The following is a 27,094-nucleotide window of genomic DNA, read 5'->3' as shown; positions in this document are numbered from 1 at the left end:
GGGAAATCACTGAAGTTCCTAAATTCTTTCTGTCACTATTTGAATATTTAAGGAGGTCACCAAGTGGCTTACTGTTAATTTGTTCTTGAATTGTATGTCTTGCCCTTTTCACTCACCATGATGTGATGTGATGTTTTTTGGTAAAGAGTTCTATAAAAAACATAATAATTTAGACTTGAACTTTAGTACTTACTAATCAAGTTCAGCATATTGAAGGAAATAAACTACCAGTGTATAATAAATAAAATAACAAAAAATAAAGGAACACTTTCAAACACTTTGAACAGATACCAACAATACCCAGAAAAAGAAGAAAAAGTATAACATCCTTTTCACTTAAAATTTTAATAACTTTTAAATAGCATTTCCAGCTATTTTAATGTAGACCACTTGGTAATTCCAGGTTAAAGATTACTTCTTAGTATATATGTGAGCCCGTAAGGTTCTCCCTTAAGCAGAACTTCTATTCTCTGATAGTTCTTCCTGAAGCAGTCTTCATTTGAGCTACTTCTTTCTTAAGCAAGTTATCTTGTTTAAGTGAAAAGTTTTCCTTTGAGCTGGAGCTGACTTCTGTTAGCGACTGAACAAATTTGGCTTTTAAATGGACAATATTTATTTCAAACCCTTACCAACAAAGATTAGGTAGTTAAGCATGAAGCATTTCATAGCATAATTGTAAAAAGGTTTCTTCATATCACTTATCAAGTCAATAAAAACAGAACTAACAGCACCATAAAACTAAACCCCAGAACATTTGAAGAACAAAGTAGAGGAAAACAGATTGTGTTCCTTAAAAAGCATTTAAGAATGTAGTAGAGGAGCCCGGCCAGTATGGCTCAGTGGTTGAGCATTGACCCATGAACCAGGAGGTCACGGTTCATTCCCAGTCAGGGCACATGCCCAGGGTGCTGGCTTGACTTCCAGAAGGGGGCGTGCAGGAGGCAGCTGATCCATGATATTCTCTCATCATTGATGTTTCTCTCTCTCTCCCATTCCCTTCCTCTCTCTGAAATCAATAAAAACATTTTTTTAAAAAAAGAATGTAGTAGAGGAAAACAGATCTACTCTAAAAGCATCGGAGTTCAATTAACTCAGCCAAGTTTTAACTGAGTTTGCTCTAGGTCTAGATACTGGGAATGCAATAAGGATAAAATACAGAGGCAGTTCTTAACTGATAAGACCTTTAGGAATTCTTTAAAGAATGCTCAACGTGGGAACGTAATTATTTTGACTAGATGGAGGAGATTTGATGACTTTTTTTTTTTTAGAAATTGTACTTATACTTGAAAAATGATATTTGTCACTATCAGTTACTGGTGGTTTCTGTTTCACTTTTGTTCAGCTTTATGGGTTGGATTTATTTTATAATTTAGAATGTTTTAATATCTTTTAGCTTTAGGGTACTCATATAATAGAATAAGAACTTTAAAGCCATTTTAGGTAAAAGTAAATTAATTCATACTCTACGCATGTTCTAGAACCCTTTTTGGTGATGAGGAACCAACTTTATTTCCTTTAAAATTAACTAATATCTAAGGTTTCTTTAGAGCATAGAGATTTATTATTTCCTGTTTGAAGTCCTTGAGCCAAAAGTATCATGAGGAAAATGCTGTCACAAAGTCCCTGAGATGAAGGGAAGATATGCTTTCCCTCAGAAAATTTTAGAGAATTTTTTGGGGGGGTGGCCTTTGGAGCAAGAAATTTTTTAAAATATATTTTATACAGAGAGGAAGGGAGAGGGACAGAGAGTTAGAAACATCGATGAGAGAAAAACATTGATGAGCTGCCCCCTGCACACCCCCACTGGGGATGTGCCCGCAACCAAGGTACATGCCCTTGACCAGAATCGAACCCGGGACCCTTCAGTGCGCAGGCCGACGCTCTGTCCACTGAGCCAAACCGGTCAGGGCTGGAACAAGAAATTTTTAATAAACACTTTAGCACCTACTAGGCTAATGTAATCTATTGATTAGCCCCTCTGGCTGAAATAAGCTTATCTAGTTACTAGTTAAATATTCTTTTCTTTGCAAAGTAACGTATTTGTTTTTTCCTTCTTTTAGCATAATTCTCCATCTAGTGATGACAGTTCAGACTACAGCCTTGATTCAGATGTCGGACATACAGAAAGTTCCCACAAAAAAAGAACTGGTTTCTACAGGGATTATGACATTCCATTTCCTCAGGTATTGTCTTTTTTTTTATTGTAATAAAATACACATAACATGAAATTTACAGTTTTAACCATTTAAAAATACAGTTCAGTAGTGTTAAGCGTATTCACAAGAATCCATTTTGAGAACTTTTTCATCATCCCAAACAGAAACTGTGTTTCTATCTACATATATATAAAAGCCTAAGCGACCATTCCACTGTTTGACCATTTGACTGGTAGCTGTGACTCACACTGACCACCGGGGGGCAGATGCTCTGACCAATAGGTTGCTGCTGGGGTCCAGCCAATGGGGAATGGGTGAGACGGACCACACACGCCCTGGAGCCCTCCTGTGGTCTCTCCCCAGCCCTGATCGTGCACTGGTGGGGTCCCTCGACCTGGCCTGTACCCTCTCGCAATCCGAAACCCCTTGGGGCATGTCAGCTGCAGGCTAGGCCGAGGGACCCCACCCGTTAAGCAATAAAACTTCATTAGTTCCCCCCTAACTCCTGGTAACCACTGTTCTGTCTCTATGAATTTGCCCACTCTAGGTACCCTATATAGGTGGACTCACACAATATTTGTTTTTTTGTTATTAACTTACAAATTTTTCAAGATTCATCCATGATGCAGCACATGTGTCAGCATTTCATTCCTTTCTAAGGCTGAATAATATTCCATTGCATGCATATACCACACTTTGTGTATTAATTCCTCTGTTGATGGCCACTTGGATTGTTTCGACTTTTTGTTGTAAATAATATTGCTATGAACATGAGTGCTACTCATAGGAATGGAGTTTCTGATTGTATGATAATTCTGTGTTTAATTTTCTGAGGAACCACCATCCTGTCTCCCACAAAGGCTGCATCGTGTTACATTCCCACGAACAATGCATGAGGTTTTCTGATTTCTGCACATCCTTGTCAAACTTGTTATTTTCTGTTGGTTTTTTTTTTATACTAGCCTTCCTAATGGGTACGAAATGGAATTCATTGTGGTTTTGAGGTATTGCTTCTTAAAAAGGGAAAAACTAAACTTTCAATTTTTTTCCTTGCTTTCTGATCTTTTGCAAAGATATTTTACAAGATACATGCTTTAAAATACACCATGAATTGCTGTGTTTAGGCTGCCGTAAGAAAATACTACAGACCAGGTGGATTAAACAACAGAAGTTTATTTTCTCTCAGACTGGGGGCTGGAAGTCTAAGATCCAGGTGCTGGCAGGGTGGTTTCCTCTGAGGAAGAGAGAAGGCTCTGTTTAGGCCTTTCTCCTTGGCTTGTCAATGGCCACCTTCTTGCTACTCTGTCCTCACATGGTCATCCCTCTGTGCATCACGCAACCTTGGTGTCTCTCTGTGTCTCCAAATTTCTTCTCATAAGGGCACCAGTCTTAGTGGATCAGGGCCCATCCTAACTGCCTAATCACCACTTTAAAGACCTGATCTCCAAATACAGTCACGTTGTGAGGTACTGGGGTTAGAACTTCAACATACAAATTTTGTGACATCTACCTCTTTAGGTGGAAAAATTATTTGAAGTGTTTTAAAGAAAATATTTTAAGACATCATAATAAACTATATATATATATATATCTTAAATATGTTGCACTGTCTCAACAAAGTCTTCAGTATAAAAACTATTTTGTGCTAGAAAGATCAGGGCTATCAGGAGCATTGGAGAGTGTCCACATCAGTGTGCTCCTATCTGAAAAGCCCCAGACTTTCTGAGGCCCAGTTTCTGCCAGTCTGGCTTGTCTGCAAGTGCTATAATCTTTGACCTAATTTAGTTTTTCTCAGAGCATTTGAACAACTAACTATTCATTAGAATTATTTTTACTACTAATGACAGAATTTCTAAATTAGTTCTATTTCAGCAGACATTGATGTAGTACCTGAATTTCACCATTTGCAGTTAGATTTATTTTTTAGAAATAGTCAAAAGTCATTTGGATACTCTTCCAGTGAATGAAGAAATGCTCAAGATGGGCATTGCTATTTCAGAAAATATCAAGGATTGAGATTTATAAACTGTTAATTCATAGGCTGTCACTAAAAGTAATTCCAAAAGAAGAGATGCAGAATATTTTAAATAGTGGCAGAAGTACTATAATAAGTTTATAAATATCTTAAATATATATAAACTTATTTGGGGGCCACTGTGAAGGACAGGATCAGTTTGTATGTACAAACAATAGCACATTTGTTTTAAACGACTCATTTTCTTAAACAATATAGTTATTGTCATTATATCAACTATTGTATATCCCTAGAGATGCAAGAATTTTTGTTTCAAGAACTCAAAGAAATGAAGAAAAACGAAATAACATCTACAAAATTACAGGCCAAAAGTAGAATATATATGAACACCAGAGGACTTAATATATGTTCCCTTTTCCTCACCTTTGTCCAGGGCCTCCTGGTCCCTTATTTCATGTTGACAGAGATTGCCGGGGGGCCAGCTCTCGTTTGGCAGAAACAAGATGTTCTAGCAGTGTAGATGGCCTACTAACCAGCCAGCATAGTGGTCAGAGAAACTGTATCCTGTGGTAGAATTGATAGTTTTTCTCATTTCTTTTATCTTTTTTCAGTTGGGCTTTGAAAAACACTTGCTAGATCCTTGCTCATGTGTTTTGTTCATTCAGATGATGAACATGTGCAGCCTAAGGAGACTTTTTCCTAGAGCACGAAAGGGGCTGCTTGTGGCCAGCCTGGGCTCTGACCCTCCGGAAGCCGCGAGACTTCCACTGGCAAAGGAGCCCTGAGACAGGATGTTTGCCGCTGTGAAAACTAGGGAGAAGATAAAGTGAAAGCTAGGGATAATTCTTTTAAAAACTAGGAATATGAAGATTATTTTTGTGAAGGCCATGACAAATCAGAGAATTTAATTAGATTAAGACTTAAAAGCTTTTATGATAAACATCTAATCTCTAGAGAAAAATTCCTGCTCACCTATTAAAAGTAGTTTTTAGTCATAAAACATTGGATATATTATTGAGGCAGTGTTATTACATTTTTATTTTAAAAAGTAGATACCATTCAACTAATTAACTTAATTTAAACATTTTCTGTTTTATTTCATTGGCTTAAAAAATCAGAAACCATGCCTTTTGAGTACTGTTTTGATTTCTGAATTTCTGAAGTGCTAGACTTGAGAATATTTTATAAATTTTAAAAATACTGCTTAAAACAAATGAAAAAATCTAATACAATGTCTTCAGTATTTGAAATTTATGAGCTAATTGACTTTCTTGATTGTGTTAATTACATATTTTCTCTAATTTCTAATTACTGAAAAGAACTTAATATTTCGCTGCATTTCATTAAAAACTCATAGTCGCATGTTGGTATTCTGGCAGGGGCAGTATTTTTATATCACAGTTAAAATGTATAAACTGGGTTTATCTGGATTCCCAAGTTGTAATTACAATCTTTTTTGCTTTCTTATAATAAAAAAAAATTGACAGAAGATATGATAGACCTAATAAAGTGAATAGAAATAGTCTTGAATACTGTCATTAAGTAAACTTCTATGACTAAAAAGTATGCTGTTTTCACCTGCTTTAGTAAAGAAGCAATAAAGTTAATAAGGTATATTGTCATAAATAATTCTTAATGAATAGTTTATTTATTAGATATCTTTTATTTCTAGAGAAATAATCTATTTTTCAATATTAGACCTCAGATACAAATATTTTCTTAGAAAAATGTCTAAACATATCATTTTTTATTAAATATAATATGCTTAAACATGTAATTTTGGAACTTTTCAATGTTAGAACAATATATATATTTTTTTTTCTACCCCTCCCCCAAGCTATTTTACTGTCTTTTCCTTATTTTCAAAAAGACTTTTTCTGTTTAAGGAATTCATGTATGACAGGAATTCACCTAAGTATCCTGTATGTACAAATGTTGAGACATGGGACATGGAAAACAAAAAGTGAATAAAACATCCCAGCAAGGATCTTTGAACATTATGAAATTTAATGATATCAGAGTAGTATTTACTTTTTAACTTTTTTTAAATGGTGTCCTAGATCAGTACTAATCAAGAACTAATAACTGTCTCCTTTCTTCCAACTTTCGGTGGGGAGAAAAGAGGCCTTATGTTACTACAATTCCCGTATGTAACTGAAAAATCCTAACAGTGGATTGTCCGTTTCCACTTAGCATGGGCACATATCAGGAAGCTACATGACATCAAGGAGGAGTCAATATAACAAAAAATTTAAAAGTAAAGAATATGGTGAGTACAGTACCTACAGTGATGACAACTTCGGTAACTACAGTGATGACAACTTCGGTAACTACAGTCAGGAAACAGAAGAAGATTTTGACAGTCAGCTCAAACATTACAGACAAGCTAAAGAACCCTCCAGTATTGCTTTAGGATCATCATTTTTTAAAGAACCAGGGAAAAAACAAAGAATGAAAGGAATTCAGCAAGGTAAGTTTTAAATTGTCAATCTGTTTTTGAATATAAGAACCTTATTAAAATAGGTAGTGATGGAGTAAAAACTTAGTTCTTAGCCCCTTTTCAAGATCAGTTTATTCATTTTTGTTTATTTTGTTGTCCTTGAGGACAAAAATCTATAAATATTTCAATCTGTATGAAATCTTAATATTTGAATTATAAAGATACCCTAATATTTTAAAAGTATGTAAAAGTATAAAATAATTTTCCTCTTATAGTTTTCCCTGAAATATACTACTGTACTTATAAAAAATAACCTACCTTTTTCCATCGTCTCTGATGCTCTAAGTACTTATATACTTTAGACCAGTAAAGACAGTGTTTTGGGAAGCTATTCTTTCTTTCTTTATCCTCACCTGAGGATATTTTTTCCATTGATTTTTTTAGAGAGAGTGTAAGGGAGTGTGGGGGGCGGGCGGAGAGAAACATCAATGTGAGAGAGACACATTGATTGCTTGCCTCTGGAGTGCGCCCCAACCAGGCCAGGAATTGAACCTGCAAATGAGGTATGTGCCCTTGACTGGAATTGAACCCACGATCCTACCCCTTAACCACAGAGCCAAACAGGCGAGGGCTGGGAAGCTATTCTTTTGTTAGGCTTTAAAATGTGGTTACCTTTGCTATGCATGTGCACTTAGGACTATGTACATATATCAAGATTGGAAATAAGAACCTAATCTAAAGAAATTTCTACAGTCATCACCTATTCATCTGCTATATTGAGACACATGGTCCCTGGGAAGGTCAGGGCAAGTTACCATAGAAAGACATGGTGGGCCCCATAAAGGTCAAAGCAAGCTTAAGAAATGTTCAGTCAATGTGTTCGACTCAAGAAAACTGGAGCAAGATGAGGCTGAGGTTAAACAGTGGGCACCCAAACTGTGTGAATTTATCCTTTAATTGTTGAGAAAAGCAGTTAGTTATAAGTAAATTTGGTTATTTCTATGGCTTTTTTTTATTTCTTAGCAAAATCTAATTGAAAAATATGAAACTAGGCTTTGCTGAACTAAGGAAAAGAAATTTGACCATGCATCTGCTACTATAATTATAGTCAAACAGTGGTGTGGAGATGACTCCACATGGGAATACCCGAACGTGGAGGCCTCTTCATCCCTTCCTGCTGAGGTTTTCCATCAGGCTCTTTCTGTTTGTGCTGTTAATGAACTGAGTGATACATTTATTTTTGACATTTGTTTTCTCCTGGATTATGGAAGGAATATATGGCCAAATGCAGAAAACTTTTCCTATGTGTAGACAAGATAATCCAACAAAGATCAAATATAAAATAATTTTAATCCCTACTTCCAGAGGTAATTACTTGAACATTTTTGGTGTACTGTACATTCTTTTTAGAATTTTTCTGACAATTATTTTTAACAAAAACTATTTATACTGTGGTAATTTTATTCCCCACCCCCCTTAACTTCTTATGTTAATGAGTAGCTTTTAATGCCTGCATTCTAGTCAAAGTAAATATACCATAATTTGTCTAACAAATTGTTAGGTTTGTTTGATGTAATTGTTTGAGATTTAAGTTGTACCCAGTTTTTTAAAATTCTGTGATTAATCTTGCATATTTATACATATATCAGAAAACATCTTGGCAAACGTATTTCTTAGGAATAAATTCTGAAATGTAGAATTGAGTCAAAAGACATAGCCACACATTTGAAGATTTTTGATGCATATAGCAAGGTGATATCCAAAAAAGTGATGTGCCTGTTTAAAAAAGTGATGATCCCTGCTAGTGTGTGAAAATGCAAAACTCTCTAGGTCCCTACACACAATATTCTTTGAGGTGAAAATTGGTATGTTATTTTTTTAATTTTAATTTCTTTTAATGAGATAAAACTTTTTATTCGAATATTTATTGCCTATTTTGTGGTTTAAGGTCATTAGAAAATGTATTAGTTCAATATGACTTTGGTAAAATAAGAAATCATTTTGTATTTTAACTTCCTACCCTAATAAATACTTTTTGCTATTTGGCTATCTTTTTAGATGCTTTTAAATGGCAAGTTTTTCAAAAGTAAAAGACAAGTCACCCAGCTGGCGTGGCTCAGTGGTTGAGTGTCAACCTATGAACCAGAAGGTCACAATTTGAATCCAGGTCAGGGCATATGCCCAGGTTGTGGGCTCAATCCCTAGTGTGGGGTGTATAGGAGGTCATCACTCAGTGATTCTCTCTCATCATTGATGTTTCTATCTCTCTCTCCCTCTCCCTTCCTCTCTGAAATCAATAAAAAAATATATTTTTTTAAAAAAGTAAAAGACAGATATAAGTTTTACTTGGAAATATATGTGCTATGTACTCAAAATTATCAATAGAAACTCAATTCACTATAAATTAACCACAAATACCTACAGTGTCTTCCATAGAGATGAATATAATATTTAATTCTCTGAAAAACTGAAAGCCTTCTTTTTCTAAAGAAAATTGAAAAGAATGAAGCTGGATTTGACTTCTCCATCCATGTACATCCTTGTTCCTTGTCTTCCTTAATGTTAACATCCCTTAAGAAACAAGAGCCCTGGCGTGGTGGTTCAGTTTGTTGGAGCGTCATCCTGTATACAAAAAAGGTTGGGGTTCAAATCCCATACAGGTCAGGGCCTGGTATGGGAGGCAACTGACCAATGTTTCTCACATCGAAGTTTCTCTCTCTTCCTTTCTCTGTCTAAAAAATCAATGAAAACATATTCTTGGGTGAGGATTAAAAAACAAAATAAAAGTATAAGAAGCAATGCCCAGAAAGTTTTAAAATGTAAAGATTGAAATAATTTTTTTCATTGAATTTAGAGGAGAAAAATGCACTGTACATTATAGACTGTTAAAAAATAAGGTGTTGCCCTGGCCGGTGTGCTTAGTGGTTAGAGCATCAGCGACACACTGAAGGGTCTTGTGTTTGATTCCCGGTCAAGGGCAGGTATCTGGGTTGCAGGTTCGATCCCGTGCCCTGGCCAGGGTACGTGCTGGAGGCAACCAAGGGATGTGTCTCTTTCACGTCAGTTGATATCTCTCTCTCTCTCTCTCTCTTTCTCTCTCTCCCTCTCTCCCTCCTCCCTCCCTCCTTTCCTCCTTTCCTACCACTCTCTCTAAAAGCACTGGAAAAAAAATATCCTCAGATGAGAATTAACCAAAAAAAAACAAAAAACAAAACAGCTGTTTCCAATAAACTAATATATTGACAAGTGTACTGTTTTTCTATAGTATTTGAAGTACATTTTAACTTTTTTAGGTACTGAACAGAGGCTTAAAAGTTTTAATGTTGGTCGTGGACGAGGTTTGCTGAAGAAAATCAAACGCAAAGACCGTGGGGGAAGAGTCAGTAAAGGGCCCAGTATGTTTTCAGGAATGGATGACTTTCAAGAGGTACTGAGTTTATACATAATGAGGAGATTAGCTTCTCCATCATTTAACCTATTTGGCTACAAATGAAGCATTTGATTTTAATGCTACTTTTCTAGTAAAATGAATCATTCTTAGTTCAGATCAAATTAATATAAATAAATTCCAAAAAAGTAATTGTTTTTGAATTAGTCATGATTATAATATGGAGATGCAAATTTAGGTGACTTTGAAATAATACTGATATGTTTGAAAGCAGTTCAAAATAACAGTGATATATTTGGAAAGCAAAAACATGTTCTGTTCTCTGTTGGGCTTTCCTTTCCTAGGAGTTTTCTTCGCCAGATGCAGATGGCAATAAAATGGTAATAGTTCAATATGTAGCAAGCCAAGAAGAGAGACAGTAGTAAATTAGCTAACTGAAGTTGAAAGCATTAAAAGAGAAGAAAAGGAAATATAAATGGTTGGAAAGATGAATTAATGAACTACCCATATGGTAGATAGCAAATAAATATATGTTAACTTGAACTCAGATGTGTACATTTCAACTGTATAGCTACTGTATTCTGCCCAAAGATCCAGTGAGGTCTGACTGAATTCACAGATAAGGGTGGGTTATAAAGCTGCAACCTTAGTTGAGAGCAAGGGGATAGCAATATATTGTAATTTAAAATGCTTGGTTTTCTGATATCTGGACTTAAAGATAATGGGTAAAGATTTCTTAATATGTACTCCTTAAGATACTACTTAGGGAAATGTTAGTAAGTGTGGCCTAAAAAAGGAAGTTGAGGCCCAGATAAATTTGTGAAACTCTGCACATACCACTCTTCCCTTAGGATTTTCAGTCATCATTGACATATTAAGGGCTCTGCTCAGATTAGGCACAAGTAAGCCTGTTCATGTTCTGTGGAATAGTAACTTTGAACATTATAGACTGTTAAAAATCTTTTTGGGTGATTCTAACCTGCCTGTCCATCTTCTATACCAGTTGACCTCCAGAATGTGCTGCACTCCCTAGACCAAATTAGTATGAATACTTTCTAAGTAAGCCCTCTTTTACATGCATTACCTACTCTATACCTGGGGAAAAATAGCTTCCAGGAAAGCATGGCTTCAAGCAAGTTTCTGCCTGTCTCTGTGAGCTTCAGTTTGCTAAAATGAGAATACATAACAGTATTAAATTAACTGTAAGGGCCCCTTCAAGCTAACATTTTAGATGTTTACAGATCTGGCCTACAACTAAAAGATTCTTTGTCATGTAATAGAAAATCAGAATATATTCTTTTTCAGTCATCAGATTTAGACTATTTTTTATTTATTGAGATTAAAATATGTCATCGACTATCCATTTATTGGTTGTCATGAGAGATTTCTTTTTGTGATCTTGGAAACAAGGGTGAGAGTGCTCATGGTCAGACCCATCCAGGGTTGGGTGGACATGTTGAGTGGCTGGCATAGATCCACTTCCATCCTAGTCTTTTGAGGAAGTATAAGAGCCCCAGAGGCCAGATAAGTTCAGGAATACCTGCACATCTACACTAATTTCTTGAAAACTCAAGGGTACAGAACAAGCAAACTTTTCCTGGATTTTAAAGACTTACTATTTATTCTGTTGGCCATAAAATTCTTAAAATTGTTTAGTCTTTATGGTAGCTATTAAATTTTCCATAAATATGTGTTCTTTTCCTGGTAGATCCTTCCATTTTCTCTTCCTTATATACTTTTAAAAATCTTTTATGCTTTTGTTCGTTGTACCAATATAATACATGCTTTAGAGTAAATTTAGAAGACCCAGTAGTGGGTTGCGTTTTCTTCTCTCCCTTCACCTTTCCCTTCTCTCCTTCTTTCTTGAGTCTGTGTTTTCTTAAGAGATGTATGAGTTACTGCAGAGCTGCTAATGTGCCAGGTGACTTTTGGTAAATCACTAACTTCTCTAATCTGCAGTTGTCATTATCTGTGAGGATGATAAACCGGTGACTTCTGCCGTCCTTTCAGCTTTTACTTAATAAGAGGACATTTGTGGTCCTTCTGTAGGCTCAAACTTGAAAGATCAGATCTTCTGGGCACTTTATTTTGTGCTAAAATTGTATTTGTTAGAGTTGCTTAGGTTTTCTAGATTACCTTGATTATAGTTAGAGTTCTCATAGTTATGTATACTGAGATATATTCTACTCATTTAAGCAGAACTAAACTGGAAAACAAAACAAAAACTACAATCCTCTATTAAAACACCGAGGCATATCATTCGAAAGTAACATAGACTGACAGAAAGAGACAAAGTGAGAGTACATACAGCATTAAATTAATAAAGCCTACGTACTGCTTGGTGCATTTTTAGGGGGTTCTTTGATGATAATCACTAGATATTTTTACTGTTTAATTTCAGAGTATATTTCTCAGGTTGGCTCACTGGCTTTGCATAATGAACTCTCTTCAGCTGTCTATTTCCTTATAACCACGATTCTTTATACAGATGGCACATGTGAGCTGGTCATTTATATCTACTTTTTCTAAGTGAGCCAGAAATAGAAAATGTTTGTAAATCAAATTTACATAGATTTAAGATATTTTCAGTGGTACATAAGAGTAAAGTATAGACACTTTTATCCTCTCCTGGGGCAATTTAGGTATACTTATATTTTTAAAAAGAACCTCAAGGATTATGTTTTCTTGGTATTGTGTTTTTTAAAAGAATTCTTACAGTAAAATGGATATTTCTGCTCTGAGCATTGAGGATCAGGTGTAAATCTGGCCATCTGTTGCTCAAAGTGTTTGCTTTGAGGCAATTTCCTATTTCAGTAGATTGTGCAATATTGTTCTCTGTCTTCTAGTAAATTGAGGGAAAAGGGAAACTGTAATCAAATCAGGAGAGCAAATAGTCACTGCACTTCTACAGTGTGCCAGGCACACACATGAGGGGCGCTCAGTGGACAGTGCTGCTTCATGGCCACATGAATGGCAGTCTTAGCACGGCCAAGCCCCATCCCCTGTCGTGACTCAGTCTTCCTATACTCACAGAAATCAAGTTGGCACCTGAGGAGAACAAAGGAAAACATAGGGCTGTGAGATTTGCCATCATACACTTTTTTCCTTAATTTTTTTTAAATTTATAAATTAAAGGTAATACATCTTCACTGAGGATTTTTTTCTCTAAAGAAAGTACAAAATAATCTAATTTTTAAGAGATTCATCTAGAGACATACACTATTAAAGTGGGGTATATTTTTTTGTCTTTTATTTTTATTATAAAATTGGGATTCATTTTGGATGTGTAGAATGTTTCTAGGGTTTTTGTTTGTTTGGTGTGGTGGTTTTTATATATATTTTTTTACTATGTAAGTAATTCTGCCGTTGTTATATTTATGAATAAATCTTTGTGTGCCTTCCTGATAATTCCTTTAGAATAATTCTATAAAGCACAAATTCTGTGTCAAACAATATGGAAATTTTAAGTCTTTTATAACATACTTATCAACACTATATTTTATTGTTTCTTTGCCAAAATGGAGTATTATTGTTAATTTTCAAGATTTTCATAATTTTATGCTTTAAAATGTAGTTATACATTCTCCTTAAAATAGAAATAGGGTTCTTTGCAACCACTATTAGCATACGCTGTTCACTAGAAGGCATATTTATCTCCAAATAAATGAGTAACCTCAGAATGTCCCATCTTGCCCACTTTTAATAATGAATTTGAACTGCTTTCCAGATTCATTTGACTGTATATTTTAGTACCTATTTAATGTATGTTGCATTTAAATAAAAAATTTTTCTTGCAGTATAATAAACCAGGGAAAAAATGGAAGGTGATGACTCAGGAATTTATTAATCAGCACACAGTGGAACACAAAGGAAAACAAATCTGTAAATACTTTCTGGAAGGGAGATGTATTAAGGTAAATTCACAGGGGTATCATAAATCATTTCACTTCCAAAATGCTCTTTAAAATTTAAACCTTTTTTGGGTGTTTTTTTTTTTCATTTCTCATTTAGTTGTAATAAAACTGGTTCTTCACAATGCATCTAATGGAAATACTGTTCATCAGAACTCATTTAATTATATTTTGGGATATTGATGTAATTTGTTGAAATTAGATTTTATTTAATAAACACAGTGCTGGCTGTGTGGCAAGTCCTGTTCAAAGTGAATTACTAATATTAAATGTTTGAATCTTTATAGCAACCCTAGAAAGTGGTTACTATTACTGACCCATGGTAAACACGGCCACACCAGATGGTTAAATTAATCCCCATAGTAGCTCAGCTAGACATGGTGAGTGGGCAGATGCCCCTGAGCCTGCACTGTGCTGCCTTTGCACATACTAGTAGCTACACCCACCATCTTGGGCAAAAACTCTTAAGGAATTGTTTGGATTATTAGCTCATTATTTAAAGACTGAAGATAGAACCATAGTTCCGCTATGAAATGCCATGGAGAAAATTCAATTCAGTTGTTTATTTTTTTCTCTTTGTTTCCTCCTTTCTTTTCTTTTTGGAACAGGGAGATCAATGTAAATTTGATCATGATGCAGAGTTGGAGAAGAGGAAAGAGATCTGCAGATTTTATTTACAAGGATATTGTACGAAAGGGGAGAACTGCATTTACATGCATAATATCCTTTACTGAAAATATGTTAACCAAAATATTGAGGTTTGAAAAATCATTGAGGGTTTGAAAAATTCTGAGTACAACCTAGAAAGCCTAGTTTGATTTTAAATTTAAAACAACACATTACACAAACTAAGTCTAGTCAGCCTTTGTACTTTAGAAGGGCAAGCTGAGTTTTTTTCTTTAGGGAAATGAAATAAATAACATCCCTGTGGAGAAAAATCTGTGAAATAAAGGTACTTTGTATTTAATATACACTTATATATATTTCAATAGCATGGGTTCCTGAAAGAGTTGGCAAAATACAGGGTGTCCCTAAAAAATGTATACATGCTTTAACAGCTGATAGCTCAATTTTGAAAATGAAATGTATTTTAATAAATACTGTCTTTATAATTATTCAAAGTGTGTGTGTACATTTTTGGGGATATACTGTATTTATGTTATGACTTTATTATTTTTACTTAGGTTCATAAGTAATAAATTATCATTGTTAAACATTATAAAATCAGAGTCTTATCAAATCTTACCCCTAATTATCACTGTATATTCTTCCTCAGTTCTTTCTTTAGAAATCTATACATCTAAATTCAAATTGGTATTTACTATATGTTTATAGTTCATATATATATATATATATATAGAGAGAGAGAGAGAGAGAGAGAGAGAGAAAAGCTGGTTTTTCACTGCCTTTGATGACTAATGGAGCCTTTCTCCCTCAAACTGAAACTCCATCTTTATTATGATGAAATGTTATGTGTATGGTTTTGTTCTAGAGTTTCTGTTTGGCCCCATGGTCTGTTCGTCTTCCTATCTCTGCTGCTTTGATGAGATTATTTCTGCCTCACCAGTACACTTGACTTTGGTAGATTCTCATGTTTATTTTTCCAGATATAATTTAAAATAGTCTTGTCGAGTTCAAAAATAATGTAAAAGAAGAAAGTAAAATATTCCTGATATCATTGATCTAAATGTAAAGTTAAAGCCATACAAATACCAGAGGAGTGTGTGGGTGGGTTCCTTTATACTCCAGAACAGAAGTATGTCTTAAAATCCAGAAGCAATGAGAGGAAAGACTGAAAAATTGACAGCATAGAAAATTTTAATTTTACATACAAATATCTGACATAAGCCAAGTAAAAGATAAATAATAAAATGGGAAAAGTTGTTTGCAACTTATATCACAAAAAGTTTGATATATGAGCTTCTAAAAATTGAGAAGAAAAATGGGGCAAGACATACAGATTATTCATAGAGAGAAATGCAAATGATCCAAAACATGAAAAGATGCTCAATCCTATCTATATAAAAGGCTAATATGCAAAGTGCCCCCTCAGGAGTTCGACTGGGAAACTGGGAGTTTGGATCACTCGCTGTGACATGTGCTGACCACCAGGGGGCGGTGCAGAAAGAAGGGAGGCCCCAGCCGGCAGCCACTAAGGACCCTACCTGTGCACAGATTTCATGCACTGGACCTCTAGTTCATAATAAGAGAAGTACAATTTATCTATGCCCAAGATACCATTTGCAGTATTTGTACCATTTACGGGATTTGCAAAAATTCTCCCTCCTCCCCACCAAAAAAAGGGACAGCAAAGATTGTTAGCAAGGCTGTGATAAAATAGACACACTCAGACTTTGTTGACAGGAATTCGAAATGGGGTCACCCTTGTGGAGAAGAGCAGAGCTGTGTTGGCACAATTACACACGACTTCACCCTCTGACATAGATCCTACCATTTTGCATATTTTGGTGAATTAATCGATTTGGGCAGTGATTACTGATGGCTATTAAAACCATTAGATGAAAAGTTGATGAGAAATTTTGTAATTGATGAATGGGACTGACAACACCTACTCCAACCCATCAGCCTTAACACTAAAAAGAAACAACTGGGCATCAAATGCCTCTTGATGCAATCGGGAGTATTTATTTTGACATCAATGACAAATATTAAAATTAACAAATAAATGATCCTATCTAATAAAGAGGGATTATACTAATTGACCCTCACAGCATCACATAGATGGCAGTACCCGCAGCCAATAAGGTGGGATTATGTTAATTGACTGCCCCGCCCTCAAAGATGGTGGCACCCACAGCCAATAAGGAGGGAATATGCTAATTGACTGCCACACCCTCAAAGATGACGGCACCCAGTTCCCTCAACCCCACCACCCAGGGCCGGCCTGAGGTACAAGCAAGCCTCAGATGGTGGCTGCCCAGCTGCCCAGGGCCAGCCCGAGGCACAGGTAACCAGGGCCGGCTGAGGCTTGCACTGCCAGCAGTGGCAACAGCAGAGGTGTGATGGGGGTGTAGCCTTCCCCTGATCGCTGGGTTGCCTCCCATCCCTGAGGGCTCCCGGACTGTGAAAGGCGGCAGGCTGGACTGAGGAAACCCCCCCCCCCCCCCCAGTGCATGAATTTCATGCACTGGGCCTCTAGTATAAAAATAAAAGGGGAGGGGAACTGCTATAGATCAACTAAAGAACTTAAGATATATGTTAACACTTGGAGTGCGGGTGAATTTCCCGCCAAAATATAAGATGGCTCTGTCTTTTGGTTTTGTTCCATCCACCAAAAGGGTGGATTACAAACAAATATTTGGTAATACGCAGTTACAATCGGCCCGAGTTTACACGTTTCCCGCACTCCACCGCAAATCTATATGAACCGAGTTAAAGACGGCTCCCTCGGAGTATGCGCAATTCACGCGAGCCAACTTAACTCGTTTCCCGCACTCCAAGTGTTAACCAGATGCAATTTGTGGACCATGTTTGGATCTTAATCTAAACAAAGCAATTATAAAAAGCTTTTTTTGAAACAGTCTAAAATACTTGTATATTGACAGGGTAGTAGATAAAGTATTAATTTTTCATATTGATGATAGGTTGTGATTATTAAGAAAAATATTCCTTATCTGTTTGAAATAAACATGGAAATATCCACAGATTAAATGTGTTTGGATTATGCTTTGAATACTCCAGTGTTTTTTGATGGAGAGATCTGAGGAGAGTATGGGGGTGGCATAGATCTCACAAAATTGCCAGGTGATGTAATTGAACTTACACAGGCAGTCTAAGGGAGATAATTGTATTATTTGCTTTCCTTTGGCATATGTTTGATAATTTTCAAGTTAACCTTTTTTTAAATTAAATCTTTATTGTTCAGATTATTATAGTTTTTCCTCTTCTCTCCCACCCCCTCCCCGCCATAGCTCTCCTCCACCCACTTCCCACCCTACCCTCTGCCCTTACCCCTCCCACTGTCCTCATCCATAGGTGTATGATTTTTGTCCAGTCTCTTTCTGCACCCCCACACCCCTTCCCCCCCAAGAATTGTCAGTCCACTCCCTTTCCATGCCCCTGGTTCTATTATATTAGCCAGTTTACTCTGTTCATCAGATTTTTTATTCACTTGATTTTTAGATTCACTCGTTGATAGATATGTATTTGCTGTTCATAATTTTTATCTTTACCTTTTTCTTCTTCCTCTTCTTAAAGAATACCTTTCAGCATTTCATATAATGCTGGTTTGGTGGTGATGAACTCCTTTAGCTTTTTCTTATCTGTGAAGCTCTTTATCTGACCTTCAATTCTGAATGATAGCTTTGCTGGGTAAAGTAATCTTGGTTGTAGGTTCTTGCTATTCATCACTTTGAATATTTCTTGCCACTCTCTTCTGGCCTGCTTAATTTCTGTTGAGAAATCAGCTGACAGTCGTATGGGTACTCCCTTGTAGGTAACTGACTGTTTTTCTCTTGCTGCTTTTAAGATTCTCTCTTTGTCTTTTGCTCTTGGCATTTTAATTATGATGTGTCTTGGTGTGGTCCTCTTTGGATTCCTTTTGTTTGGGGTTCTCTGTGCTTCCTGGACTTGTAAGTCTATTTCTTTCACCAGGTAGGGGAAGTTTTCTGTCATTATTTCTTCAATTAGGTTTTCAATATCTTGTCCTCTCTTTTCTTCTGGCACCCCTATAATTCGGATATTGGTACGCTTGAAGTTGTCCCAGAGGCTCCTTACACTATCTTCATATTTTTGGATTCTTTTTTTTTTTTTGCTTTTCCAGTTGGGTATTTTTTGTTTCTTCGTATTTCAAATCTTTGACTTGATTCTTGGGATTATTTTGTCTGCCATTGGGTCTCTGTATATTATTCTTTATTTCAGTCAATGTATGCTTAATTTCTAGTTGGTCTTTTTTCATATCCTCCAGGGTCTCACTAAATTTATCGGCAGTTTCCAGAAAATTCTTGAAAAACCTTATAACCATGGTTTTGAACTCCACATCCAGTAGTTTGCTTTCCTCCTTTTCTGTCATTTGTGACCTGTTTCTTTGGCTCCGCATTTTTTATACTTCTCTATGTTCGTAGAATGGCTTTGTGTTCTAGGTGTCCTATAGGGCCCAGTGGCTCAGCCTCCCCAATTACCTGAGGTGGACACTCTTGGTGCACCCCTTGTGGGCTTTGTGCACAGTCTTGTTGTAGTCTTGTTGTAGTTAAGCCTTGATTGTTGTAGGTATCACTGGGAGGAATTGACCTCCAGGCCAATTGGCTGTGAAAATCAGCTGTGTCTGCAGTGGGAGAACTTCTGTGCTAAAGACACCCTTCTGGAGCAAGACTTGCTTCAGTGGAGCTTTGGTGCTCATTGAGTCTGCCCCCTGAGTGTGTCCCTTATGGATCTGAGGAGTTGTAATCTGGATGCTCCCACTCTGACCACTGGGTACACTGGCTCTTGGATCTAAGGAAGTGCTAATTTAGCCACTGCCTGAGGCTACCCAGCAGGAGCTACGAAGAGATCTGCATGTTCCCCTTCCTTTTTGGGGGTTTGGAGGTGCCCAGATGAGGCCCAGCTGTGAAGCAATGCAAGCTGCTGTGGGACCTTGGGCCTTCTCTTGTAAGTTCTGGGTCTGTCTGGCCCAGCTGCAATTTGTTAGGTAATTTTCAGATTGCAAAGGGCCAGGGCAGGGGTCCTCAAACTACAGCCCGCGGGCCACATGCAAATACAAATATTGTATTTGTTCCCATTTTGTTTTTTTACCTCAAAATAAGATATGTGCGGTGTGCATAGGAATTTGTTCATAGTTTTGTTTTTTTAAACTATAGTCTGGCTCTCCAACAGTCTGAGGGACAGTGAACTGGCCCCCTGTTTACAAAGTTTGAGGACCCCTGGGCCAGGGCATTCATATGCAAAAGCCTCTGCTGCAGCCTGGGTGGGGTGGGGTCTCAGGGAATCAACAGGGCGGAGCAAGCAGCTATGGCTGATCCTCAGCCCTGCCCTAAGGGGCCCCATGTCTCAGTGTGCCGGTAATTGCTGCAAGCACCTCTGAGGGAAAGCCACCCTCAAGTTCCAAGTTCTGCCTGCTGCCAGACAGTCCAGTTTCTCCCCATATGAGTCCTGGGTCCCCAGAGACTTCCCAGAAATGGAGTTCAGAGCAGTCGGGAGCTTGTGACTCCCTCCCGATTCAAAAAGACAGCCGCGTCCTCAGGTGCCAGCCCCTTTTTGCGCATGCTCGAGCCTCTGTACCTCTGCACTTTACTTCCACACCTCCTCTGAGTCTCGGTATGCTTTTCTCTTTCCTTCTAGTTGTAGAATTTCCAATCAGCCAGGCTTCCTATAGTTCTGGATGATGTCTGTTTTGTCTTTTCGTTGTATTTTTGAATTTGTTGTGGGAAGCAGCAATTTCCGGTGTTTACCTATGCCGCCATCATGGTTTCTTCAGCTCAAGTTAACTTTTTAAAAAATTCCAAGTAATCTCATTCTTCAGGAATAATTATTCTAACAATATGGCATAAAATCTTTTGGATTTTTTCCTACGACTGGATGTATGCATTTGTGAATGGATGGATGTATACATTTAAACATAATTTTTCTAAAAATTTGATCGAGCTATGATTGTGAAGGTTGTATCTTTAACATTTACTTCATACGGATTCTATTTTGATATATGATGTGCATTAAGGATCTAATTTTTTCCAAATGGTTAACTCATTGTCTCATCTTCAGTGAATTAAAATGGCACCTTTACCAGAGCCTAAATTTCCCTGTATGCACAGTTCAGCTTCTATACTACTATTTGACCAGTCCCCTCTATAAGAGTATGGTTAATAATTAGTAGGGCAAACAATCTTCCTTTCCTGATTAAAATGTTCTAATAAATATGTCTTATTCAAGAAAAAGAAAACAGCCTGGCCAGGTAGCTCAATGGTTGAGCATCAACCCAGGAACCAAGAGGCTGCTGGTTCGATTCCCCGTCAGGGCACATGCCTGAGTTGCAAGCTCAATCCTCAGTACAAGGTGTGCAGGAGCAGTCAGTCAGTGATTCTCTCTCATCATTGATGTTTCTCTCTCTCTCTCTCTCTACCTCTCCCTTCAATAAAAAAAGAAAACATTTTTTCAGATCTGACATATTTCTTTAGAAACCAGACACCTTATTACTCTGTTTCTAAATGCTTTCAGTCTATCCTTACAGTTTTCCCCACAGTCATACCATCTGTAAATATGATAATTTATACCTCCTCTTTTAATTGTATTGGCTACATGTCCAGAATAATATTAAATAGTGATGATTATGGCAGACATAGTACACAATATTAATGATAATGGCCTTTTGCTTTAGCTTCTGGCTATGGTTTTAAGATAGATTTTTTAAAAAATCAAGTTAAGTATGTTCTTACTTTACTAAGAGTTTTTTAAATCAAATGAGGACTTTGAATTGATTTAGTTGCCATTTGCACTTGCTAAGATAATCGTGTAATTTTTTCTTTTGAACTTATCAGTGTGATAATTATAGTAATAAATTTTCTAAAACCATCCAGGAATTCTCTCTGAACATGTGCCATGTGAAAATGATATACTTTTCACCATACTTCTAGAGTTAATATTTTTTTTAGAATTTTGTCTCCAGAACCTTAGGTGACTACCCTTTAAGTCAGACTAGCCTGTAGCTCTCATTGTTGAGTTAACTTTAACATGACATATCAAGCCCGTTATTCTTCATAGGTATAAGTTCTTTCTATAAAATGTATTTGTTCTGCATAATATTTTATTTTATTGTGGAAAGTAACAGGGCTTGCATAAACATTATAAATACTATAACCATTATATTTCTTTTAAAATTGTTTTCTAGTTTTAATAGAGTAAGAGAGATTTTAAATTTTTTGAATATTTTGCAGCATAACTAAAATATTTCCTCTTAAATTATCTGATGTGATTATAGAAAATTCAGTACAATATATAATTATGGAGTCTTACTGATTCAGCACAGTTATGTTTTTTGGCTTAAAAATATTAGAATTTTATTTTATTTGGTCTGTTCCTTAATATTTTTATTTACATGAATTTCCATGCAAGTTCTATCATAGTGGAGCAAAATGTTACCAAGGAGACAAGTGTAAATTTTCACATGATGATTTGACAAAAGAAACGAAGAAACTTTTGGACAAAGTAAGTAAGGAACAAAGTTTTTGTTCCTTGATTATTAAGTCTCTCTACAGATTCATTTGACTTGAATTGTGTTTTATAAAACTGCTCATAAGTCAGGGATTTGTTATTTTCATTTTTCATTAATACAGTGTTTTAGAAAAGCAGAATATTGGGCTATGAATTAAGAATCTTTCATTCTCATCATTGTTTTGCTGTTAAAAAGCTAGTTTACTTTGAGAAATATCCTTTACCTCTTTGAACTTCATTCTCTTTATGAAAATGAGTTTGTGTGTGACCCATCCAGCTTAATGTTACATTTTCCTATTAATAGAACTAATTTACTGAACTCTTCACAATGTTAAATGTGAGGAAGATAGTTTGTTTTTATGTGGTAATCTTTGCCAATTTTTTTCAGGTGTTGAACACTGAAGAGGACCCCACAAATGAGGATGAAAGAGAGTTAGAGGAACTTAGGAAGCGTGGCATAACCCCTCTTCCCAAACCACCTCCAGGAGTGGGCCTCCTGCCAACCCCAGCAGAGCACTTTCCCTTTTCTGATCCTGAAGATGACTTTCAGACAGATCTCTCTGATGATTTCAAGAAAATCCCATCTCTTTTTGAAATAGTTGTAAAACCTACTGTGGACTTAGCACATAAGATTGGGAAGAAGTAAGTTAACATTTTCAAAAAACGGTGGCATTTTCTCCCTAGAAATACTAAGAAACTAACTTGTGTCCATGTTAATCGTGTGCGTAAGCTCAGGTAGAGATAGCAGCTGTCTAGCACACACCTGATTGCTTCTTTCCACATCCTCCTGCCCGTCCTCTGCTGCCTCCTCTTGGCTTTCTCTATAGAATCCTGAGCTAGCTCTAGAACCTCCTCACAGTGATGAGGACTAGAAGAGAACCAGTCAAAACATTTATCTCTGGGTGATGGGTTAGGGGTGTTTCTTATTTGTCTTTGTACTTTCTGCATTTTTCAAAAGCAGTAATGAATATGATTTTAGAACAACAGTTAATAAGCAGCAACTTAGAAAACTATGGGCTAAAACACAGGCAGAATGCATATGTTGGTCCTTCCAGTTACTATAGGTGATATGAAATAAATGCCTTCTTAGAAGCAGACTATTCTCTTCTGATATGGAAAACACATGTAACCATTTAAAAATGTGACATTCTTTTTTGCCTCTTTTCTTTGAACTAAGAAATATTATTCTTTCTGTCTACAGACCACCAGCATTTTATAGCAGTGACTCGCCACCAGGACCACAATATCAGGAAAGCAGCCCACATCCTCAACATATCTACAGTTCTGGGTCAAGTCCAGGTCCCGAACCTAATATGTCTCAGGGACACAGTATTCCTGTGATGCACTCAGGCTCCCCTAGACATCATCCATGTGCAGGACCTCCTGGCCTACCAGTGCCACAGAGCCCACCTTTGCCACCCGGTCCACATGGAGCTGGAGTAATTGTTCAACCAGATGGACCTTTGTCAGTACCAAGTATGAGTGGTGCTTACCATTGTCCGGGCTTTCCAGAACACATGATGAAAGTACCCAGAGAGAATCACGGTTCTCCAGGCTCATCACACGTGCAAGGTTCTGGTGAAATGCAGCTCAGCACCAGTTATGAGTCCCTACAAAACCCCGCTGAGTTTTATGAGAATTACTATTCTCAGCATGGTGCACCTAATTTTCAGCCACCCAGTAACTCTAGTGGTAAGTGTACCTTTCAGAATACCTCAAGCTAAATATTTAGAGTCCTGTCTTTTTATAAAAATATATTTTATTGATGTTTTACAGAGAAGAAGGAAGAGGGACAGAGAGTTAGAAACATCGATGAGAGAGATCGATCAGCTGCCTCCTGCACGTCCCCTACTGGGGATGTGCTCACAACCAAGGTACATGCCCTTGACCAGAATCGAACCTGGGACCCTTGAGTCCGTAGGCCGACACTCTATCCACTGAGCTAAACCGGTTCGGCTAGAGTCCTGTCTTTCATTAAAAGGATAATAAGTATGTTTTAAATAAAGCTACGTGAAAACAAATAAATCGAAGTAAAATGTGATGAAATTGAGACCTTAAATATGTTTTAACTTTCTTTTGTTAATTCCCATCCGAAGATATGTTTTCCACTGATTTTTAGAGAGTGGAAAAGAGAAAGGGAGGTAGAAAGAGAAAAACATCAATGTGAGAGAGACACATTGTCTTCCAACCAGGGTCAGGATCAAACCTGCAACCCATTCACATGCCCTTGACCAATAATGAAACCCGAGACCCTTCAGAGCATGGACCCATGCTCTAACCACCGAGCAACACCAGGAAAGTCTTCAAATTTAACCAAACATTTTTAACAATAGAACTTTAGATAACTTCTAAAAATATTTACAATCACATAATAATTTTCTAATCAAATGTGATTATTAGTAGGGCTACAATTTCTTATAACTCACAGTGGTACTCTCTCGTGGAATACTGTGCTTGAATCAATGTCTGTTTCTTTATTATGTGCAGATGGGATGTGGCATGATGAGTTTGCTCAGCATCAGCCTCCCATTGTTCAAGACTCACCTAACCGTGGGAGTGGGTGTGATGGCAGTGGCAACATGACAGGCCATGACCCCCTGCCTGCACCAGGCCTCCTCCCTGCAGTGCAGAGAGCTCTTTTTGTCAGACTTACTCAGAAATACCAAGAAGACGAAGAACCAAGCAGCACCCACCCTCAGAGGGCACCCAGCAAAGAAGAAGGTATGTCATGTTATTTTTTCATAATGCTGCAAAGAATATTGTCATACAAGCGTCTGCGTCCATGTTTTTGTTTTGTTTTTTTTAATATGTTTTTATTGATTTTCTACAGAGAGGAAAGGAGAGGGATAGAGAGTTAGAAATATCGATGAGAGAGAAACATAAAATTTATTAATAACTATCTAAAACTATAACAGGTAACTACAAGCTATTACATAAATATTCATTATATTTTCAAATACAGTAACATTAATTCTTCATTTACTTAACATCACAGGGAAGTGAGGGATACCTAATAACTTAATTTCCTGTACAATTTATATTTATTCCTTTAAGTGCTAAAACTTTCATTTAAAAAAACAACAACCATTTATCAGTCAACTTTTTAGTCTCACAGAGCTTTATGTTTTCATAAGCAAGAAAATAACTTTTCTAGATGATAAAAGATCCTATATAATAAAGAGATAATATGCAAATTGACCATTATGCCCTCACACAAGATGGCTGTCCCCACGTGGTCAAAGATGGCCGGCAGGGGAGAGCAATGAGGGTGACCAGGCCTGCAGGGGAAAGCAGTGAGGGCGACCAGGCTTGCAGTGGAGGGCAGTTGGGGGTGGGGGGGCCCAGGCCTGTAGGGAAGGGCAGTTAGGGGGGACCAGGCCAGCAGGGCAGGGCAGTTACCAGGCCAACAGGGGAGGGCAGTTGGGGGGGCAGGCCTGCAGGGGAGAGTAGTTGGGTGGGGACCAGGCCGGCAGGGGTGGGCAGTTAGGGGTGACCAGGCTGACAGGGGAGGGCAGTTATGGGGGGACCAGGCCTGCAGGGGAGGGCAGTTGAGGGCAACCAAGCTGGCAGGGGAGGGCAGTTAGGGGCAATCAGGCCAGCAGGGGAGCAGTTAGGCGTCGATCAGGCTGGCAGGGGAGTGGTTAGGGGGTGATCAGGCTATCAGGCAGAGTGGTTAGGGGCAATCAGGTAGGCAGGTGAGCGGTTGGAAGCCAATAGTCCCGGATTGTGAGAGGGATGTGCAACTGCCAGATGTCCGACTAAACCGGCAGTCAGACATCCCCCAAGGGGTCCCAGATTGGAGAGGGTACAGGCTGGGCTGAGGGACAAACCCCCCCCCCCCCCAGTGCACTAATTTCTTGCACCAGGCCTCTAGTTTTATAATATTACTAGAGGCCCGGTGCACGAAATTCGTGCACTGGGGGGAGGGGGCCCCTCATCCTGGCCTGCACCCTCTCCAATCTTGGACTCCTTGGGGGATGTCAGACTGCCCGTTTAGGCCCGATCCTTTACCAGCAGTTGGACATCCCTCTCGCAATTCAGGACCTCTGGCTCTTAACCACTCACCTGCCTGCGTGCCTGCCTGATTGCCCCTAACCACTCTGTTTGCCAGCCTGATCACCCCCAACTGCTGGCCTTATCACCCCCAACTGCCTCCCCTGCCAGCCTGTTTGCTCCCAACTACCCCCTGCCACCGGCCTGATTGCTCCCAACTGCCCCCCCCCTCACCAGCCTGATTGGGGTTGGGGGGCCGATTAGGGGTGGGGCTGGCCATGGGGAGGGGCTGTGGTTGGTGGGCTGGGCAACCACCCCCCCCAAATGGGTTGGGGGTGACGATCAGGGCCAGTGGCCTGGGGGAAGAGCCATGGGTGGTTAGCCAGCCAGCCCTGCCCCAGATTGCAGTGGGGGGGGGGGGGGGGGGCAATCTGGGGTGGGGCTGGGCAAGGGGAGAGGCTGCAGGAGATTGGCTGGCCAGCCCTGCCCCCTTTTGGAGTGGGGGGATCAAGGGTGGGGCCAACCTGGGGAGGGGCTGCAGGACATTGGCAGCCCAGCCCTGCCCCCTCTTGGGGTGGGGGGATGCAATCAGGGGCAGATAGCCACGGGGAGGGGCTATGGGCCTATTGTGGTGGGGCAGGTTGGTCAAGGATGTGGCTGGCGGGGGGGGGGGGGGGGGAAGAGAGGGGGTATTTGGCCAGCCAGCCTGCTCTTTTTTTTTTTTTTTTTTTTTTTTGGCAACTCCACAATTTTAATTTGTGGTGCCTATGCTATGTCTGAAAAAGATCTTCTCCCCCTGCCCAGGAGAGCGATGGGGAGGGGGCAGCAAAAAATAGAAGACATCCCTCCCTATTGCACACAGACCCTATTTACAGGCTCACCTGGCCCAGGCCGGCGGGATGCTTGGCACATTCTCGGATCCCTGCTCAGGGCCTGGAGGGGTGACTGGTGGCAGCACACGTGAGAGGGGACCTCTGGGTGACCACTCTGGTCCTGGCTACTGGTCTTGGCACTTCCTGGTCCCTAGTTCCTTTCTGTTCCTGCCTGCAGCCTTGGTCCCCCTACCTG

The 27,094-nt window shown here is 38.4% G+C and overlaps 1 protein-coding gene across 3 annotated transcripts in view; it reads left to right on the top strand.

Moving 5' to 3' along the window:
- ZC3H6 (zinc finger CCCH-type containing 6) overlaps nt 1-27,094 on the top strand; it is a 57,241-nt gene that overhangs the window by 22,318 nt on the left and 7,829 nt on the right. For all 3 annotated transcript variants that reach the window (XM_070429745.1, XM_070429747.1, XM_070429746.1), the window contains exons 3-11: nt 2,061-2,183; nt 6,325-6,601; nt 9,865-9,998; nt 13,757-13,873; nt 14,479-14,592; nt 21,920-22,027; nt 22,422-22,675; nt 23,235-23,725; nt 24,521-24,754. In XM_070429745.1, coding sequence (XP_070285846.1) covers nt 2,061-2,183; nt 6,325-6,601; nt 9,865-9,998; nt 13,757-13,873; nt 14,479-14,592; nt 21,920-22,027; nt 22,422-22,675; nt 23,235-23,725; nt 24,521-24,754 — 1,852 coding nt within the window. The remainder of the gene's footprint in view (nt 1-2,060; nt 2,184-6,324; nt 6,602-9,864; nt 9,999-13,756; nt 13,874-14,478; nt 14,593-21,919; nt 22,028-22,421; nt 22,676-23,234; nt 23,726-24,520; nt 24,755-27,094) is intronic.

The sequence above is a fragment of the Myotis yumanensis genome, unplaced genomic scaffold (assembly GCF_028538775.1).
Source record: "Myotis yumanensis isolate MYYU_CA2020_CCGP unplaced genomic scaffold, mMyoYum1.0.hap1 SCAF_11, whole genome shotgun sequence".
Taxonomy (NCBI): Eukaryota; Metazoa; Chordata; class Mammalia; order Chiroptera; family Vespertilionidae; genus Myotis; species Myotis yumanensis.
This window is presented reverse-complemented; position numbering and strand designations above follow the sequence as displayed.